Source organism: Nerophis lumbriciformis, linkage group LG34 (genome assembly GCF_033978685.3).
Source record: "Nerophis lumbriciformis linkage group LG34, RoL_Nlum_v2.1, whole genome shotgun sequence".
NCBI classification, from domain to species: domain Eukaryota; kingdom Metazoa; phylum Chordata; class Actinopteri; order Syngnathiformes; family Syngnathidae; genus Nerophis; species Nerophis lumbriciformis.
Window position 1 is genome coordinate 14,200,123 of NC_084581.2, and position 14,878 is coordinate 14,215,000.

Sequence of the window (14,878 nt, forward strand, 5' to 3'; positions counted from 1 at the left end):
AAAGCTTGCCTTGTACTCTCAGCAGTTGCGTAAACCAGCGGTCCAGGCCACTTTTTGAGGAAATGTGCCAAGTTAGCACTGGTGGTCCCTGTTGGTGGGACCTGATGCACTGTGGGAAAGGGCACGGGGCCATCATGACAGAAAATTACCTCAGCTGATGTTTTCACTTTCTGTATGTCCTCCCTTCTAATTTCTAGTTGATGCTTCCTCTTCTTTGCTCCTTCACTTCCACCTTTTCCTGCACTTGCCCCGCCCCCTCTCTTTCTGCTGTCCCTCTCACTCGCTGTCCTCTCTTGTTCTTCTGCAGCAGAAGACTGCTGTCCCAGCTATCTCTGTTCTAGACTTGGTATGTTTCTTTCTGTTAATGCCCACTATCTCCCTTCCTCCCCCTCAACCCACATCACTACCTCTTTCCCGCCCGGGGCGTCCACCTAAGTGTTTTGGATTTATCTCCGCCTCTCTTTGTGGGCGTGGTTGTCTCTGCTAGCGTGGGGCAGGCCGTCCTGGGCTGCTTGCTGCTGTTGTTTGTGTCCGTCTTTTTGTCCACTTAAAACAGACGGAGACATTGTGGTGGATGTGAGCTTTTGAGTGCATACGGAGCCGGTGCCTGCATGGCTGCATCACACGGACGCGGGTTGTGTTCCATGCATGGCGGTCGCTCGTCATCATGATGGTTCACCCATCCGTCAGTGTGTGTCTGTCATTCTGGTGCATGCTAGTCACTGGTCTGCATGTGTATTTGCCGTGCACGCTGCTGCCCCCCTCAGGAGCAGACTTGTAAGACCGATCAACACCATGTCTTATGGCGCCACGTCACATTTGTTTGCAAATGTGTGACATTGTGACCGCAGCACCACTGACGTCTTCCCCCCCTTTCCCATGCACGGCGCTTCGTGCGTTCAGTTGCAGGACGAGGAGCGGCGACGTAAACAGCAGCTGGAGGAAATCCGCAAACGGGAGGCAGAAGAGCGGGTGAAGCAGGAGGAGGAGAGGAGGTGGAGAGAGGAAGAACGAACCAAGCGGGAGACTGCGGAGAAGGTAAACATACATTTTTTTTCTTTACAAAAAAGTATTTAGATAATGAGTTTTAACATTTTTTAAACATCAAGCAATGTAATTACACATTTTGTTCTTTCAAAAACCAACGGTCTGATCACATCTTTACATGGCTTTTGTCCTCCTGGTGGTTAAATCAAACACGCCCGTGTCCATCATCATCATAGTTAGTCGGGCAGCCATCAGACCGCTGGTTGTTCAAAGATGCTCCTAATGTGTCAGTAGTTTATCACTGAGGACATGTCCACAACAACACAGGTGTTTTTACCTACAAAGAAAAGCTATGAAGTATTTTATGAAAATATCATCCAATGTATATTCATTTCTCAATTATGATACTGTCTTTTCCCGGAAATTACTTTCTTCTAGCCTCTGATTGCCTAAAACTGTAGTTTACAGATAACAGTATTGAAGATGCACAGCCGTTTTATTTTTGTATTTTTTTTTTTAAGTAAAAATGTTGTAATAACTGTTTTTTACAGTTTTCACCAATTCCGTCATTCCATCCTCACGCATTACAGACCTGTGAGAACCACTGAAAATGTCTTTTACTAAGAACAAAAATACCTTTGTGTATGTGTAGACATCACCTGTGTGACTTTCAATTTAAATATATGAACTGCATGTTGTCATCTTCCCATATCCCCCCAGCCGCCTCATGTGTTGTTGCGCTCACCTCCAGCATGTTTGTCGTCAAGTTATTTCCGTTTTAGGGTTTTTTCGTGATTATTGTTATCACCATCCACCCTCCCGACATAGACACACACGCACACATCACATCACGTCCACCATTGTCCTCCTTCGTCATCCATGTCGACATTGCCACTAAAATCCCTCTGAAATTCTTCACCGCTGACAAGCTGCGACATGTTAGTCCGCGCAGGTTTTTTTTCTACTTTGGACCACTCGTGGCAGGCGTGTCCACGCATGATTTGGAGCGAACACGAGAAGACAAATGTGACGTCAGGGTGGACACACAGCACCCGGAGCAGCTGGTGCGTCTCCAAACGGCAGAAATCGAAATGCATTATTGAGCTACACATTAGAGACACACATACAGACACACACACACACAGTGGGGGAGGCAGTGGTGGGTGTAAACACAGGAGTCTACTTTACTTCCAAGTTAGCGCTAGAGTGTGTCACTGCAAACTAAAGATGGGCATTCTATATTGGTAAGGAATTGAATAATTACGTGAACTACCTGGTAACAACCAGCAGAGGGCACTGTCCAACTAGTTTGCTTTATTAAAGGAGCTGCCATAGAAACAGAACACTTTAAAGAAAAATACACTGTAACTACAATGAATGGAGTGTGGTTACCCAGGCCGGTCGCTAACGTTTGGTAGTATGGTAGTTTTTTGTTGTTGCTCATACTCATTGTTTTATTTTTCATATATTTATGTATTTTTCTTTATTTAATTTGAATACAAACATTATTTAGCTCTGAACCTCACACGCCACTAGTATCATAGTCCAATATTAAGGGTGTCCCGAAAAAACTTTTTCACTTCCGATATGATATTGGAGCTTTGAATATTGGCCGGTACCAATATAAATCTCATCAGCAAGAATCATACATACCTTTATTCTGTAATGTGCAATGTTATAAAATGATTGATCAAGTGAAATGACTTGGAGAACCATGGTAGGTTTGATCAACTCTAACTTATTTATTAACCCTCTGAAATGGACTTACAGATACAGTAGATAAACTTTAAAAATGTATGCGGTCTTTAATTAAATTGGAGTGGTAATTAGTTTTTTGGTGACATCTAGTGGTTACAATAATTCATTAAGTTAAGTGCATGACTCAGTAAGTTGAATATGCGGATACATTTGTTACTGCATACTTACTAATATGCCTTTGATTTGGAGACTTTATGTGGAAGTAATATGCAACTATAATTATTTGTTACTTGTTTATGTTGACAAATGTGCTGTTTTAGACTGTGATATTGTTCAATTAAAGACATTAATTACGTACGGCTAGCTTGTGTGCTATTGTGTGCTTCGCTGTTGTGTGGCTGCTAGCTCCTCGTAGCCTATAGCCTACCGACTTCATTAAAATACAAGAAAAGACCGAACTTGTACTTATTGGAGGACATTTAGATATTAAAGGGGAACTGCACTTTTTTATGTTGCCTGTCATTCACAATCCCTATGTGAGAAGAGAACACGTCTTTCCTTTTTTATGCATTCTAATTTGTAAAACACGGTAAGTACAAGGTAGCTAACGGGAGTACACAATTGCGACCATAAAGCTCTCTAAAAAAATCCAAAATCAGCCAACAATACTCCATTTACATGTCGTAAACTGCATATTAACCAAGTATTAGCGATATTGTTATTATAAGCGCTAACACAGAGGAACTACTTTTAGCGGCGCCGTGATCATTGAGAAGAAACTAGGTTATGCAGCTTTTGACATATTGAGCAGGTGAGCTGCTGCATCCCCTCCGAGTTGGTAAAAGTAAATTCAAGATCATAAATCATGCCTCTCACCTGTATAGTAGAAGGTTGGGGTCATACACCGAGACGTTGGTCAACTAAAACCCGAAGATGGCAAGAAAGACACAAAAAGACGCCTGTTTGCGCCTGCCTTTAAAAAAAAAAAAAAAAAAAACTATGTACCTGTGTGTTATGATTATTTCTTCTAAGACTTATAGCTCATCCTCCATATATTCAGTCTCAGAAATATAAGGTTCTGAATCATCATTTTTTCCAAAGAAGTCGTCGTTGGCTCTCATGACGTCTGTCATGATTAGTAATACTTGTTGTTGGAAGAAGTATGCTTAAAATATGTAAATATTACATGTTATTATGAATGTGCCTGCTATATTACATATGTTTAATTACAGTGTATATAAAACACTGATGGAAGTTTTAGTATTTGAGTGCTTTATAGGTGCAATAGAGCAACTCCAATTGCCTCCGTTGTTAGCTGACTCTTGTTGGCGTTTGTTTACGAGTTAGAATGCATCAAACAAAGAAAAATGTGTGCTCGACTGTGAATGATGGACAACATTCCAAAATTTTGCAGTTCCTCTTTAAATGGCTGACCAGCTTTGCACAAGTAGACACGCTGCAAGATTGTTTTTATCAGAGTTTCTATTGGAAATTTTAGATGCAAGCCGTTATCAAACTGATATCCGATATAAATATCAAATCAGGACACCCACCAACAAACACCAAATCTAAATATTTTTGTCTTTCTACCAGCTATAATTAGGTAAAAAAACAAACATTTAATAAGATTATTCTGAAAATGCCCATCTAAAGTCTGTAGGGTGTAGGGTGGGGGTTCCCAGGTGATTGAGGTGAGCGCCAACAAGAGCGATTAGCGAGGCGCACTAACAGCTTGTCGTCCCCCCAGAGGAGACAGGAAGAGGAGTACTACACTCGCCTGGAGGCCGAGCGGCGCCGGCAGCACGATGAAGCGGAGAGAAAGCTGCTGACGCCGGACGAGCCGGCCGGTCTGTATCGGCCCCCGCTGCCGAGGGACTACCAGCCCCCCGGGTCCCCCAACCCTACTAACACCCCCCCGCCGCCCCCGCAGAGAAACACCTCCTACCTCAAAACACAGGTGGCCTCCCCCGACACGCTCTACACCGCCAAGTTCGTAGCCTACACGGGCGACGAGGAAGACGAGGACGAAGCAGGAAGCGGCGGCGGCCAATCAGGTCAGGTGAAGTTGTCGGCGACCCGGAAGTCGTACGGCGACCTCCCGGCCGGCGCCACGCCCTATCGCAGCAAGCCTCAGCCGCCGCCCACTGCACGCAAACCTCGCCCTATGTCGGACGGCATCTTCTTGTCTAGCTCCTTCCAGCTGCCGGCCAACAACTCCAACAGTACAGGGCCCCCCCTCCCCGCCAAACCTGGCGGCGGACCCCCAGGAGGCTTGAAAGGTAGAAGCAGAGAGAGCGAGAGGGGGAGGAGTCAGGCGCCCTTTGTGGCCCCTCTCCAAAACTCTCCATCACTCGCCTGTCCGTCTAGATCTTAGAACCTCTTTTTCTTCTTCTCGTCCTCTGTGTGCGTCTCTCTTAGGCGTCATGCCCCGCCCTCTCCGCCAGCCAATCACAGCGTGTTAGGGGCTTTTATTTATTTATCTATAATTGTTTTCCTCCTCATCCTTCCCTCCCCTTCAATCAGCCAACAGAAAAAGCAATGGATATTCCGGCCCACCTCCCTGCAGATTTACACCCCTCCTAGCCAATCGATTATTCAATCAATCAATCAATCAATCAATCACAGTACTGTTGGTGTTGTCACTCGCCGCCGCTGCCTGCTTTTGGGACCGCCTCCTGCACCGTGTCTCTGCTTAGCGGTGTTTGCTCTGAAGGGAAGACCCCCTCCCCCTCCCCTTCCCACATCCTTTCATCCCACATCATCGGCAGCCATGACAGTTTCTTTTGCCGCCCCAGTGGTGATTAGTTGTCGCTTTAATGATGGCGCCCCCCGGTGGTAGCCAAGATGCATTAATTAGGATTAGTGTACTAAATCATGTTATTTATCAGACAATCCAATAAATCAGTGCCATTTTCTAAAAGTAACTTTTAAAATAAACTTCTATTTTAGTCTTTGCTTCAAGTCCCACATCTTCAACTACTCAAATGTTTGTATTGGCCCATCTCAGGCAACTTGATTTTAGTGTTAAGTTGGAGAAACAGGAGTGTGTTAGCATGTAATGATCAAATGCATGAAAGGTAGCCACATAGACACATTCATGGTGACAGCATGTGGGCACTAAGCACATCAGGCATTCAAGAAATAAAATACATTTAAGAATAAACAAAAATGCTGTAATTTGGGCAACAGTTATTTTTTCCAGAGGTCAAGGTAGTTCAACTTTTTCTTTTCAACTGTGTTCATATAAAATCACAGCACTTTGCTGAATAAAATGTGTTTTACAGTTAATGTAATGCAAGTGGATTGACCCTGGCAGGGATATCAGCTGCTTAATGTTTGGCTCTACAATATTTCCATCATGGCGGCAGACAAAGAGAAACCCTCCATGCTTCTTCAACACAACCACAAGCCGGACTTTGATTTGTAGTTCCAAAAGTCGAGAGCGCACCTCCTCGGCTGCACAACTAACGCCCCGACACTTATTAACCAGCACCTTAATTAGCCCCGCCCCCTGCTATCCCCCGCTGCCAATGCGTGCATGTTGGCATCACGCTGACGACCCTCAGCTGACAGCTGGCTGGATGTCTTATTGCTTTTTTCTGCGCTTCCACACGGCTGCATCTCTTTTTCTTCTTCCTTTGTCTTCCTCATCTTCACGCAGTCATCCACTGGCAGCTTCCCGATGTGAGACTAATTAGTAGGGATGGATCAAGTGATGCATTATGAAACACAAGAAGTGATACCGTGTGTGTGTGTGTGTCACTTTAAGAAAGAAACCATGTGATTGATCTTTGAGTGACAGCTCCTTCTGAAATAAGTCAGGAGTGACTTTTTTAATCCAGTACATGACCATTATGAAACAGCAACACAGTATCAGTGCCGTTTCAATACAGCTAGTGAGTGAGCCACACACTCACTGAGCACATCACTACTAATTAGCTTTGTCAGCTTTAGTAACACAAATCTTACATTAAACGAGATTTATCATCTTTAGTGTACAAAATGCATATTTCCATTTTTCAGTATGCGAACCTCACTGTAGAAATTTGGATGCACCCGATCTAGAAGTTCCAGTGTCGTGTAAAACCTCAGACGCTGGAAGGTTCTAGAACAGTGATATCAAAGTCAAGGATCTGACCCACGAATAAATTATCTTTGGCCCCCGGGATATTTGATTTGTTTTAGAACCGGCCCACAGGCCACAGCTGCCTGCTGCTGTTTTGCACGCACCAATACTCCATCAGTGTTGGCGCTAGGAATTTTCAAAATGGGGTCCCAGGGACCGCATCGTCATAACAATGGGGTCCCTCAGTAAATTTTTGGGGTCCCACTTTTTTGCAAGCGTTTTGAAATCAAATGATAAAATGTATGCATTTTCCTGTTATATCACACATTCTATATTGTGTTTTGGAAAAAAGTTGTCATAAACGTTACTTCATTCATTAAAAAAAATAATACAAAAGAAAACATTTGTATGCATATGTACATTTATTCACTTATAAACATTCTTTCTTTCCTTTATGGATCTAAATTTTACCGCTGCCAGTATTTTATTCTATATTTTCAGAATGTGTTTGTTCTATTTTTGGCTAAAGTAAGACAGAAAACAATCTGAAGTTGTCTTTATTTTGTAGTTTTAATGCCATGATTTTAATAGTCTGGCCAGCGTGTGCACAGATTTCCTCCATGCGGCCCCTGAGCTAAAATGAGTTTGACACCCCTGATCTAGAAGCTGCCAGCTGGATGCATGAATGTGTGTGTTGTCTTCCATCACGTCAAAAAACACATTTAAAGTTGTTTTTAGGCAAATTCTTTCCAAGAATGTAACTTTGTCCCTGGAATGATGTGTGGTTAGGCTTCTGTAGGGGTCAAAGGTTGAGGTCGCATGTGAAGCTAGAAGGTTCTAGAAACACATGACCTCGACCTCGGACCGACACGCTCTCTCTTAACACTTTCTGGGTGATTGTACCTAACGCTGCTCTAGAACTTCCTTCCTTCTGCTCGGGCTGCTCTGTGTTGGACCGAAAATGTTTTCTCAAGTTGACGGCGGACCAGAGAAGCTTCTGGCTGCTTTTCAAGAAAACCTCCAATCTTGATCAGGAACGGAGGCGTATGCCAGGGGCTTCTCGCGGCGTCACGTGTGCCACGGTTCTAACCGTTGTGTGTCGGTCCACAGGATTTAACTCGTACACTGGAAACTCGTCAGGAGTTGTAGGATCCGGAGAGTTCTACAAGGACCCGAGAGACAAATGGACCAAGAGGTGAGTATGTCATGCAGCATTTGACTCTCTTTGTAGGTGACATTGATGCTGATGATGTTATTAGTCAGGAGCAGGAGAACATCCCCAGCGGCGCCCCTCCCGAGAGTTTGACCTTTAAGGAGCGCCAGCGTCTCTTCTCTCAGGGGAAGGAGGTGTCCAACAAGGTCAAGGCGTCTCGGAAACTGATGGAGCTGGAGAACGAGCTCAACACCAAGCAGTGAGCCGCCACGGCCACTTCTGACCTCCTGTTTGTTTTGTTTTTTTTAAATAACTGGACCCCCTGATTTTTACCACTTGGCCCTGCCCCCACCTGCCCCCTCCCAGCTCACACGTGTAAGAGAAGCAATGTACAAAAGTTGTAATTGTACCACAAAATGGGGGAAATATATTTTTGTCTGTAAAAGGGTGCTGGGGGGCGGGGTTAGAGGTTTATGCTAAATTTTAAAACATTTTTTACATCTTAGATATTTTAAGTGGCCAGCTTTTATGCTCTTCTGCCCAGCAACAGGTTTTTTTTAAGTAAACACTGTTACTTCATTCCAACATAATGGGCTTTTTTTTGTGATGTTTTAGGAAAACTTTGATCTGAAAGTGCACAAGTTGACTGTAAATATTTGGCTGGTATGACTGTACACGCCCAAACACTAATGTGACATTTAAATGTTTCCTCCAACCTCAGCTAACTTTCTTTTGAATAAATACTGTAGTATTCTTTATTTTATTTTTTTTTGCAGTCGTGTGACATTAATTTGACTGATCGGACATTTTAGACTTTCACAATAATTAAAATCATATTTATTGTTTGTGTTGGAAGAAAGCTGCACAAAAAAAGAATGTTTTCTAGTATTAAAAATGTCGGGCCAAACTGCTCTCATTTTTACTTTTAAAGGGATCTGGACGTACCACACGTTTCCATGACAACGGTCCCCGCTGGTGATGTAGAAAAAGGCACTTTTAAAGGTTTGAAATAAAAGCGATGCTTTTTGACGACAGTGACTTTAAATTATTTCAACAGCAGGAAGCTTTACTCACTTCACTTCCTCCAAATCAACTGAATCCCTTCAAGGGTTTCGTGTTTGGACTTTTTTTGGTAATCATTAATAAATGCAGATTTCTCATAAGTACCGTCTCAAAGTGTCTTGCTTTCATCAACACTTCACCTGTCTTGCACATTCAAATTAAATGTGACCAAAACATGACAGGCTTTTTGTTACTGGCTGATGCTCTTTTTAATGTTTTAAATATTTACAAAGTTGAGCAGGTAAGTGGTGCTCTTATTTTGTGAGCACGCTTGTTTTATTTCATTGCTGTCTATAAACAAAAAACTACTTTTCATATGTTCCACAAGTTTATCTGTTCCCCACGGTTGCAACATATCAACCATTCCCTTTGCTTTGTTTCCTTGTTAGCCCTTTTAGAATAAATGTCCTGTGCAATTAGAGAAATGAACAGTATGGACTTCTGGGGACATTCAAAACAAGTATTTTTCTAATGTGAGATGTTAAACATGTTAAAGGTAAACTAATGGTTTCTTAAGATGACACATTTTTATGCCCATGAACCAAAACAATTCAGCATATTTATTATGAATGCAGATGTTTTCTTCAATTGCACACAATTTACACTTCTTTGTAAAAAATAAACATTCATTGACTTGTTTTAAATGTTAACTAAAACTCTTAACAAAATATTTATATTTTATAGTGAGCTTGGACTGATAAGTGAAAATAACCAATATATATTTAGATAAAACTTTGCTGTTGAATTTGTCAAGTTTCTGGTATGGAATCCCTCATCACCGCTGTCACTGGAGAACACCTGAGCAGAAGAGACAACTGAAAATATTTGTGGTATTTTGGTAGGTGTGTGGACCATGGCAGACAAGAATGCTCACCATTGAAAGTGTGGTTGCTAACTATGCAAAGACACACTGGAAAGTATTTTCTTACATTGGCCGGTTGCCAGCGACTTGCTAGCTAACTTCTTCTTGATGTCACCAGAACCTTCTGCTGAGTCCTGGCTGGAAGCTTCAAGGCGGTTTCCTTCCTCCGTGTCAGGTCTGTAAACTGGACTTGGACTTTGCCCCTGGAACCTGAATGAATCAGACAGAACTAAGGCTATGCGTGTGTGTGTATGTATACAGTATATACAGTATATATATATAATCCATTATTTGAGATAGTGATAAGAAAAATAAGTACAAAATCATCTTTTATAGGGTACTTTCTATTGACAAGTAGCTGTCCCCAATTGTAACTACTAAATTTCCATTTATTAAAATACTGCTGGAATATTTTTTTTTACATTTGCTTCAAAAGTGTAATTTATAATATCTTTATGATTAAGTTTAAACAGAGGTTAAAATACTTTGATTTATTGTAGGTTTGGTTTTTAAATTAAATAACTGTGCTCAAGAAATCATCCATCCAACCATTTCTACCGCTTGTCCCGGTCGGGGTCGCGGGGGTGCTGGAGCCTATCTCAGATGCATTCGGGCGGAAGGCGGGGTACACCCTGGACAAGTCGCCACCTCATCGCAGGGCCAACACAGATAGACAGACAACATTCACACTCACATTCACACACTAGGGCCAATTTAGTGTTGCCAATCAACCTATCCCCAGGTGCATGTCTTTGGAAGTGGGAGGAAGCGGAGTACCCGGAGGGAAACCACGCAGTCACGGGAAAAACATGCAAACTCCACAGAGAAAGACCCTGAACTCAGGAATGGAACCGAGGACCTTCTCTGTGAAGCACGAGCGCTAACCACTGCCCACCGTGCTGCCTCAGAATAGTGACCCCACGTGGGTACTTGTTTTCAACTGATATGAACATCCATCATTTTCTCCAAAAACATTACTGTTTGCAATATTTCCAACATCAAGCATGTTATAAGTTAATATTAAGCAATAAGTTTGAGGGAATATGATACAACCTTGAAATCAAAATAGTGGTCACTACCGAAACTTGTGCAGTCACTACCGAAACACTGGATGTTTACAAAGAAAAAGTATATTGAGTTATCAACTAAAATATTATGAAACTGATTAGTTAAATGTATGTTCAACTTCAAAAATAATTTACTCTGAAATCAATCTAATTAGTGCTTTGCATTTTAAAAAGAAAGATTGCATGTCGAGTTTGAAGTATTTCATATATTGAAGGAAAAACGTGTTTAAAATAAATGTTTATAGATTTTATTGTGAAAAACCTCTATTTAAAAAAATAATCTTTACACAAGGTAAGTAAGCATGATGTCAACAGAGTAACATCATATTTTATATTCATATTTAAGACTATGATTTGGTAGTGACAAATTTGGGGAATAGACAAAAAAATTCCCACATTCTGAAAATACAAGTTGATTGTTGTTTTCGTACAGAAATGTGTACTTCAGATGTTGTACAATATATATATGGACAACGTTTTGAGAATACAACTTACAAACAACTTAAAAAATGTAAAAATATGAATGTATGTATATATGTATATGTATGTATATATACATATATATGTATGTATACATATGTGTATATATAGGTATATTTACGTATATATATATGTATACATGTATATGTATATATATATATGTATGTATATAAGTATATATATATATATATATATACACATATATACAGTACATATATGTATAGATATATATGTATATACTGTATGTGTATATATATGTATATATGTATGTATATGTATGTATATATACATATATATGTATGTATACATATGTGTATATATAGGTATATTTATGTATATATATATGTATACATTTATATGTATGTATATAAGTGTATATATATATATATATATACATATATACAGTACATATATGTATAGATATATACGTATATACTGTGTGTATATATATGTATATATATATATGTATGTATATTAGGGCTGAAACGACGCGTCGACATAGTCAACGTCATCGGTTACGTAAATACGTCGAGGACGTTTTTGTTCGTCGACGCGTCGCATATTTACGTCACACTACCGTCATGGCGGAGCGCAAAGCAGACGATGCGAGCGGTGCGAGCGAGGGGAAAAAAGCACGCCAAAAGTCGTCAAAAGTGTGGGAGTATTTCAATAAACGGCCTAAGAAGAAACGCTACTTTTACTCCGCTACTTTTATCTACATTCAGCTCGCTACTCGCTACTAATTTTTATCGATCTGTTAATGCACGCTTTGTTTGTTTTGGTCTGTCAGACAGACCTTCAAAGTGCTTGCCTTACTGGTGACGTTTCACTTCGTTCCACCAATCAGATGCAGTCACTGGTGACGTTGGACCAATCAAACAGAGCCAGGGGTCACATGACCTGACTGGCTCCGAGCTAACTTCGGGTGTTACCATTTAGTGGTCAATTGTACGGAATATGCACTGTACTGTGCAATCTACTAATAAAAGTTCCAATCAATCAATCAAAAGTGTGAAGGAAAAAAGACCCTTTTTTATTTCAACCGTAAAGACTGACTGCACAGTTCCTGTCTTCACAATTAAAGTCCCGCTCCATCGCGCCTGCGCTTTCAAAATAAGAGTCTCCGAAAGCCAGCGCAAACAAGCTAACAAGCTACGGAGTTTGCCGCCAATGTATTTCTTGTAAAGGGTATAAAAACGAATATGGAAGGTGGACAAATAAGATGCCAAATAACAACCACTTTCATGTGGTATTAGACAGAAAGGAGGAACTTTTTTTCTCCTCCATTTGAAAACGTGGACGTTACCAGCACTACTTCCTGATTACAATCAATGCAAGTCATCAGAATCAGGTAATACACCAACTTATATTCTTGTCTTCATGAAAGAAAGGAATCTATATGTTAAACATGCATGTATAATTATTAAAACACCTTTAACATGTACACAAAAACGGCAAAATAAATAAATATAAATGATATACTGTATATATCAATGTATGTATATATATATATATATATATATATATATATATATATATGTGTGTGTGTGTGTGTGTGTGTGTGTGTGTTTATATATATATATATATATATATATATATATATATATATATATATCTATATATATATATATATATATATACACACACACACACACACAGGTAAAAGCCAGTAAATTAGAATATTTTGAAAAACTTGATTTATTTCAGTAATTGCATTCAAAAGGTGTAACTTGTACATTATATTTATTCATTGCACACAGACTGATGCATTCAAATGTTTATTTCATTTAATTTTGATGATTTGAAGTGGCAACAAATGAAAATCCAAAATTCCGTGTGTCACAAAATTAGAATATTACTTAAGGCTAATACAAAAAAGGGATTTTTAGAAATGTTGGCCAACTGAAAAGTATGAAAATGAAAAATATGAGCATGTACAATACTCAATACTTGGTTGGAGCTCCTTTTGCCTCAATTACTGCGTTAATGCGGCGTGGCATGGAGTCGATGAGTTTCTGGCACTGCTCAGGTGTTATGAGAGCCCAGGTTGCTCTGATAGTGGCCTTCAACTCTTCTGCGTTTTTGGGTCTGGCATTCTGCATCTTCCTTTTCACAATACCCCACAGATTTTCTATGGGGCTAAGGTCAGGGGAGTTGGCGGGCCAATTTAGAACAGAAATGCCATGGTCCGTAAACCAGGCACGGGTAGATTTTGCGCTGTGTGCAGGCGCCAAGTCCTGTTGGAACTTGAAATCTCCATCTCCATAGAGCAGGTCAGCAGCAGGAAGCATGAAGTGCTCTAAAACTTGCTGGTAGACGGCTGCGTTGACCCTGGATCTCAGGAAACAGAGTGGACCGACACCAGCAGATGACATGGCACCCCAAACCATCACTGATGGTGGAAACTTTACACTAGACTTCAGGCAACGTGGATCCTGTGCCTCTCCTGTCTTCCTCCAGACTCTGGCACCTCGATTTCCAAAGGAAATGCAAAATTTGCATGGTTGGGTGATGGTTTGGGGTGCCATGTCATCTGCTGGTGTCGGTCCACTCGGTTTCCTGAGATCCAGGGTCAACGCAGCCGTCTACCAGCAAGTTTTAGAGCACTTCATGCTTCCTGCTGCTGACCTGCTCTATGGAGATGGAGATTTCAAGTTCCAACAGGACTTGGCGCCTGCACACAGCGCAAAATCTACCCGTGCCTGGTTTACGGACCATGGTATTTCTGTTCTAAATTGGCCCGCCAACTCTCCTGACCTTAGCCCCATAGAAAATCTGTGGGGTATTGTGAAAAGGAAGATGCAGAATGCCAGACCCAAAAACGCAGAAGAGTTGAAGGCCACTATCAGAGCAACCTGGGCTCTCATAACACCTGAGCAGTGCCAGAAACTCATCGACTCCATGCCACGCCGCATTAACGCAGTAATTGAGGCAAAAGGAGCTCCAACCAAGTATTGAGTATTGTACATGCTCATATTTTTCATTTTCATACTTTTCAGTTGGCCAACATTTCTAAAAATCCCTTTTTTGTATTAGCCTTAAGTAATATTCTAATTTTGTGACACACGGAATTTTGGATTTTCATTTGTTGCCACTTCAAATCATCAAAATTAAATGAAATAAACATTTGAATGCATCAGTCTGTGTGCAATGAATAAATATAATGTACAAGTTACACCTTTTGAATGCAATTACTGAAATAAATCAAGTTTTTCAAAATATTCTAATTTACTGGCTTTTACCTGTATATATATATGATATGTGTGTGTATGTTACTCAGTACTTGAGTAGTTTTTTCACAACATACTTTTTACTTTTACTCAAGTAAATATTTGGGTGACTACTCCTTACTTTTACTTGAGTAATAAATCTCTAAAGTAACAGTACTCTTACTTGAGTACAATTTCTGGCTACTCTACCCACCTCTGCTAATAATGTTGTTGTATGCACACTGTGTCGAGCAGAAATGGCCTATCATAGCAGCACAACGGCAGCGTTCTTGC

The 14,878-nt window shown here is 40.8% G+C and overlaps 2 protein-coding genes across 16 annotated transcripts in view; one reads left to right on the top strand and one right to left on the bottom strand.

Moving 5' to 3' along the window:
* Positions 1-9,067, top strand: part of afdna (afadin, adherens junction formation factor a) — a 112,414-nt gene extending 103,347 nt beyond the window's left edge. For 5 of the 14 annotated variants that reach the window (XM_061929215.2, XM_061929218.2, XM_061929220.2 and 2 more), the window contains 5 exons: positions 308-346; positions 904-1,038; positions 4,433-4,964; positions 7,862-7,946; positions 8,011-9,067. In XM_061929215.2, the coding sequence (XP_061785199.1) occupies positions 308-346; positions 904-1,038; positions 4,433-4,964; positions 7,862-7,946; positions 8,011-8,167 (948 nt within the window). In that variant the 3' untranslated portion in view covers positions 8,168-9,067. The remainder of the gene's footprint in view (positions 1-307; positions 347-903; positions 1,039-4,432; positions 4,965-7,861; positions 7,947-8,010) is intronic. The other 9 variants (XM_061929223.2, XM_061929229.2, XM_061929225.2 and 6 more) reach the window with 7 other exon arrangements.
* A 196-nt stretch (positions 9,068-9,263) lies between these two features.
* Positions 9,264-14,878, bottom strand: part of tdrd15 (tudor domain containing 15) — a 22,069-nt gene continuing 16,454 nt past the window's right edge. For both annotated transcript variants that reach the window (XM_061929631.2, XM_061929630.2), the window contains exons 4-5: positions 9,896-10,038; positions 9,264-9,764 (exon numbers count right to left, since the gene is read on the bottom strand). In XM_061929631.2, the coding sequence (XP_061785615.2) occupies positions 9,923-10,038 (116 nt within the window). In that variant the 3' untranslated portion in view covers positions 9,264-9,764; positions 9,896-9,922. The remainder of the gene's footprint in view (positions 9,765-9,895; positions 10,039-14,878) is intronic.